Source organism: Elephantulus edwardii, unplaced genomic scaffold (assembly GCF_000299155.1).
Source record: "Elephantulus edwardii isolate Elephantulus edwardi_28Jun2011 unplaced genomic scaffold, EleEdw1.0 scaffold00410, whole genome shotgun sequence".
NCBI lineage: Eukaryota > Metazoa > Chordata > Mammalia > Macroscelidea > Macroscelididae > Elephantulus > Elephantulus edwardii.
In genome coordinates this window covers 1,013,555-1,019,949 of record NW_006400160.1, presented here as the reverse complement: position 1 = coordinate 1,019,949, position 6,395 = coordinate 1,013,555, and the positions used below count along the sequence as shown (strand labels likewise).

The following is a 6,395-nucleotide window of genomic DNA, read 5'->3' as shown; positions in this document are numbered from 1 at the left end:
TGAATGTCAGGAATGTGGGAAAACATTTAGAGGGTCACATAGTATCATTTTTCATAGAAGAACTCAACACAGGAGAGAAATCTTACGAATGCCAGGAGTGTGGGAAAACATTTTTACAGCCAGTTTATTTGCGTATTCATAGCAGAACGCACAAGGGAGAGAAGCCGTATGGGTGTGAGGTGTGTGGAAAAGCCTTTTATGACATGTCCAGCCTACGTAGACATAGAATAATTCACACAGGAGAGAGACCTTACGAATGCAAGGAATGTGGGAAAACCTTTTATTACATGCCCCATCTCCGAAGACATAAGAGAAGTCACACACGAGAGTGACCCTAGGAATGTAAGAAATGTGGGGCAGCCTTTACAGGACCAAGGACTTTCATTGCTCATTGAAGAATTCATACAGTAAAGAGAATGTAAAGCATGTGGAGAGACATTTCTGTGATCCTATCAGCTTACTGCACATGGAAAAACAACCACCAGAGAGAAACCTTATGAATTCAAGGAATGTGGGGAAGCCTTTCACAACATGCCCCATCTCCATAGACATAAGAGAATTCTCACAGCGGAGAGACCTTAAGAATGCAAGGAATGGGAGAAAACTTTTGCACAATCGCATAATCTCATTGTTCATAGAAGAATTCACACAGGAGAGAGACCTTATGAATGTAAAGAATGTGGAAAAAAGTTGAATTCCAAAACCATCGTCCGTACACACGAAAGAATTCATGCAGCAGAAATGCCTTGTGAATATAAGGAATTTGGAAAACCTTTAAACACCTAAGTTGTCTTATTTCACATAGAAGACTTCACACAGGAGAGAGACTTGGTGAATGTAATCATTGTGGAGAAACCATCAGAGAGTCACGAACCCGCACATGACACAGAATAATTCACCCAAGACAGAGACATTATTTGTGTCAATATTGAGGGAAAACTTACTATGGCCCAATAATCTAAATATACACGTAAGAATTCAAACAGGTGAGAGACCTTATGAATGTAAGAAATACGGAGAAAGCATTTGTACACACCCAGGTGACTTCAGTGCACATAGAAGAATCCATACAGGAGATAGACCTTGTGAAGGTCAGGAATGTGGAAAACATTTCTGCCATCAGGGGAACTCACTGAACATAGAAGAATCCACATAGAAGAGAAACTTTTTATCGAGGTAAGGAATGTTGTCAAACCTTCAGTGAATGAGTTTTCTGCACAGTACAGAGAAGAAGTCACACAGAGAGACCTTGTGAAGTTTAGGGCTGTGGGACAAGTTTTCCTCATCTGCTGCACTGAATAAGCATGGAAGAATTCCTTAGGAATGTAATCAATGTGGGAAAGCATTTCTGCAGTCCTCTGACCTCACTGGACATGGAAGAGTTCACGCAGGAGAGAAAGCTTAGGAATGTAAGGACTATGAGAAAGCATTTGCACAGTTAGGTCCTCGTGTGACACACAGAAGAAGTCACAGAGGAGAGAGAACTTAGGACAGTGAGGAAAGGAGAGAAAGCTTTTGAGACTCTGGTATGTGAGTTATCCATGATGAGTTCTCCTAAGGTAGACCATCTGAAGGGAAAGAATGTGGGACAGCCTTTCTCCAATCAGACACCACGAGGATATGCACAGATTCACACAGCAGAAACCTCTTCCATATGTGAGCAAGGGAAGACACACTTTATCTGTTCCTCAGTGGATATGTTGACACTCACCCTGGAGACAGGCCGTATGAATGGAAGGAATAGAGGAATGAGTTCAATCCATCCTCTGTCCTCAACAGGCACCTGAGAAGTCCTACTCCATAAGACAGGCGAGTTCAAAATCTAGGAAACTCTTAATCTTCCTGGTGATGTCACAGAGGAAAACTGTCATTGTGGCTTGGAGAGGGAGATATTTGCAGTGGGTTTTATATTTGTTCTGTGTGTGGGTGTCAGTCATTGTTTGTTGAAGCTGTGTCTACTTTGCACCACTCTGTCAAATTGATCTTTTGATTCTGTGCTATTTTTTGCAAATGTGGCGTTTTAAAATTATCGTCCTTATCCCCGATCCATGTGAACGTCTTTCTCAGAGTAATAAAATCATTGACTCTTACCAATAAACCTGGAGTAAATATGACTGGGGGAAATACCTTTTTATAAATTTTGGTGTTTGTGATTGATATTATTCATGCAATTAAAAAATAACTTGTGCAAGAGGTTTTGTGTCATTAATAGTTTGGGGTCTTTTTTAAAAAATTGTATTTTTGTGTGAATGTACCGTCAAATTGGATCTGACTGGTACACAAGGAGATTGTGCCTCTTTCTCCATCAGACCATCTCCTGGATTCGAACCACACACCTCTGGGATTGCAGTGCAGCTTCTTGCCACTAAGCCACCAGAGCTCCCTTCATGTCATGAAGAGTTTTAGTAATCTGCCGGTAGAAAGGGCACTGTTTTTACTCTTCAGGATGATACTTGATGAGCATGTAAGTTCTCTACTTTTAATTATGTACTTTACTGTCACAACAAACCAGGTGTGGAGAGGATGCCCAACCTCCGTGAGTGTCTCGGCCATGCTCTGAAGAACATCCGATTAACAAAATCATTGCATCCCACAAGTCTCCGTTGACTAAAATGTCATAGTTTGCTGCGTAGTGCATGTCAGGCACCTCTTTCTCCTGAAGTAGAAACCAGCGCGGGCTTGCATTGAAAAGTGACATGTCCACAGCAATTTCTTTACCTTTAAAATCCTGATGGATGGTTTGGCCTTAGCATTGAGTTTTCATTTTAACACTCAACTGCATAACCTTTGTGCCATTAAACCATCTTACACAGAATCTCTTGTTTTTCTTTCTTGCCCCACCCCCCTTTTTAATATATATTTCCATCTTTGATTCTTTTATTGCGGAGAAAATACCAAATTAGTTGAAGTAATACAAAGAGTAGCATAGAGTGAAATTACTTTCTCGGGGGATGTTGGGCAAATTACACAGAAATATTTCAAGGACTCACAGCCTAGGTGTGGATGGCCAAGGAGACTCCCAGTCCTGCTCACGTTGCTTTTACACACCTGCCTTTCTATCACTCAGTCCTTACCCCCCTTAGGAAATTAGCAGTTCAGGCACAGGCCCTACTAAAGTACCACCTGGAGTACATGTACCTTAACCCAAAAATTCTGTTGGATTAATTTTGGGACGATCTTCCCTTATTAAGAAAGGATGGCAAGTTTTTCCCGGAGTTATTGATAGTGATTATCAAGGGGAGTTTCAAGTTATGATAAATAGGAGATAAAATTTCCCACATGCTATTATTACCTTGTATGTTGTTGTTGTTTGTTGTTATGTGCCATCAAGTCACTTGCATCTCATAGCGACCCTATGTACACTTTGAGAAAGAGTGAACTGGGGGTTCAGCAGTACTGATAAAATTCAGATTCATCGGACTTCCATTATGCAACAGTCATCACGACCTGTGATGGAATTTAAGCTAAATAGAAAAAGATGTCTTGGCTTGGTGGATTCTGGTGCTGATGTTAGCGTAGTCTTTGTGTCTCTGTCATATTGGTGAGCCTCCTGGCCTTTGACAGCTGTAGAATTTAATATAGGAGTTGGTTCTGTCAGTGTCGCTCCTATCAACCGGAGTGCACATCCTTTAAAGTGCCTAAGGCCAGATGGATGATTAGGAACTCATGTACTAGAAACTCCAGTCAATTTGTGGGGTAGAGATCTTTTACAGCAATGGGAAACCCACCTTACTATACCCACATATAACCTTTATCCCAGCAGAGTATCTTACACCGAAGATGTGTTCCTGCTTACATGGAAAAAATTCATTGCTTTCAAATTGTTTCCTAATCTACTGGCCCCTTCCCCAATCAGGTTTCCAAGGCCTTAAACTGAATATGAAGAAAATGGTCATCATTCTCCCATCTAGAAGAGGTGGGTACATAGAGACGGAGATGTTTGGCCTATGGTTACCTGGAAACACTCTGTGGACTAAGAAGATGAGGGATTGGCCTAAACACCATCCCTCACTCTCATAGATAGCTGGGGCTAATGGCCTCTCCTCACCTCAGTGGCTCCTCCTCCCTCGGCTCTGTCTGCAAATCCCATGAACTTTATCCTCTGACTTGACCCACCATAAGGTGACAGGTGGGCTCCAGACCTGACTGCAACCTTCAAGGGCCTCACGTTGAACCTGTGCCTTCCCATCCCAGATCAGCCCCTTTCACTTCCCCAGAGACCCTGGTGCACAGATTAGTGCATTCTGAAAATAAGTGTAGTTCTTTACTTAGTTGTTCTTTGATCTGTCAGGTTGAGCACGACTCATAGCGACCCTGTGAACAAAAGATCTGAACCTAGTCCTGTCGTGCTCCATCCTCACACTTCCTGATACACAAGAGCCCATGGCAGCAGTCACTGTATCAATCCACTTCGTTGAGGATCTTCCACTCCTTCGCTGACCCTCCACTCTTCCCCAACATAATGCGCGCTCTTCTGCAGGGGATAGTACCTCCTAGCAACATGTGCAGAGTATGTGAGGCAAAGCTTCATCATTCTTCCTCCAGAGATCAGCTGCACCATCTCCAAAACATGTCTGTTTTCTTGGCATGAGATGTTCAGTGGTCTTCTCAAACACCACACCTCAAAAGCATCAATTCTTTTTCTATCATTCTTAATCATTGTCTGGGTCTCAAGAGTCTAGCTAGGAATCAGAAAACCATGGCCTGAATCAGAAGCACCTTAGTCCTCAAAAGGACATCACTATTCCTCAATAATTTGGCAGGTCTCTAATTGTAGATTTCCCCAATGCATCTCTTTATTTCCGACTGCTGGTACCAAGGGTGTTAATTGTGGATCCAAGCAAGATGAAGGTGTTAACAGTTACAGTCTCCTCTCCATCCATAATGACATTGCCTTTTGGTTCAGTGGTAAGAATCTTTATTTTCTTGATACTGAGACACAATCCATGCTGAAGGCTATATTCCTTCATCTTCTGCAACAAGTGCTTCAAGTTCCCCTCACTTTGAGCAAACAAGGTTGTGGCATCTGCATAATGGATATTATTGATGAGTCTCCCTCCAATCTTGATGCCACACTTCTCTTCATGGAGTCCAGCTTCTGGGATAATTTGCTCAGTGTATAACAGGTATGGAGAGAGAATACCACCGTGGTGCAGTCACTTCCCAGTTCCAAACCATGCAGTGCTCCCTGCTCCATTCGCACAACAGCCTCCTCCAGCTGTACGTACCTGATATGTACAATTAAGTGCTCTGGGTTCCCATTCTTCTCAGTTTCACCAACAACTTGTCATGGTCCACATAGGCAAATGCCATTGCCTATTTAATAAAGCTCAAATAGACATTTTTCTGGTATTCCTTACTTTTCAGCTGAGATCCGTCTGACATTAACAATGATATCCCTGTTGCCTGGCCACTTCCAAATCCCTCTTGAACTTCTGGCAATTACCTATCTATGTTCTCTTCTACACATTGTTTGCTTTGCTTTTAAAATTAATTTTAGTGAAAGTTTATAGAGACTTAGGGTTTCTGGTCATTCAGTGTTGAACTTTTCCCATACATTTTTGAATGATCTTCAGCAGTATTTTTTCTTGCCTGTGATATCATTGATATTGTTGGATAATTTTCACATTCAATTGGATCACCCTTCTTGGGAATGGGAGCAAATACTGACCTCTTCCAATCCGTAGGCCTCGACAGCTGTTCTCAAATGTCCTGGCATAGACTGCTGAGTGCATCTGAGGCTGCATCTGTTAATTGAATCAAGTCAATTGGTTTCCTACTGATTCCTGGGGCCTTATTTTTTGGCAATGCCTTCAATGCAGCTTCTGATTTCCTCTCATTACCATTGGCTCCTGTTCATTTGATAATTCCGGAAAATTTTCAGTATCAATTCTTTCTTGTGACGCGAGTTTTCCTGTGTCTCCTTCGCATTACACCTGTTCGGTCCGCTGGCAGGTCGGCCTCGCCTCCCCTCTGTTCCCACACGGACCGCTTTTAGTGGGGCACCTAGAGTGCCAGAAACCGGAAGCGGAAGTCAGCCAACTTCCGTTCTCAGAGCGTGTGGTTAAACGCGTCGTCCTTAAGGTTGCGGGGGTTGTTTCTCTTTGTCTTGGTCACATGTGGCGTGATTGCCCTGCAGGAGGTGTCCGAGGTGGCCGCTTCCACCGTCCAGCGATGTGTCCTGGGCCGCCTTCTCCTCCACGAGCCTCGGCCGCCGCGCTTTCCCGTCCTTCCCGCCCCCGCAGCCTCAGCTGCCCAGTGTCCGGAGCGGCCCTACACGCATCACTGGGCCCGGAGGTGAATATGTGCAGAGGACCAGAGTGGTGGTCAGTTCCCGGGGGTCGGGACGTGAGTGTGCGCGGAGGACCAGTGTGGTAGTCAGTCTCAAGGGGTCA

General features: G+C 43.7%; 1 protein-coding gene across 1 annotated transcript in view; it reads left to right on the top strand.

The window, feature by feature from the left end:
* The window catches only part of LOC102844203 (zinc finger protein 658B-like), a 108,202-nt gene that overhangs the window by 1,180 nt on the left and 100,627 nt on the right, over window positions 1-6,395 (top strand). The window contains exon 2 of the mRNA XM_006902428.1: window positions 6,011-6,297. Within this exon, the coding sequence (XP_006902490.1) occupies window positions 6,011-6,297 (287 nt within the window). The remainder of the gene's footprint in view (window positions 1-6,010; window positions 6,298-6,395) is intronic.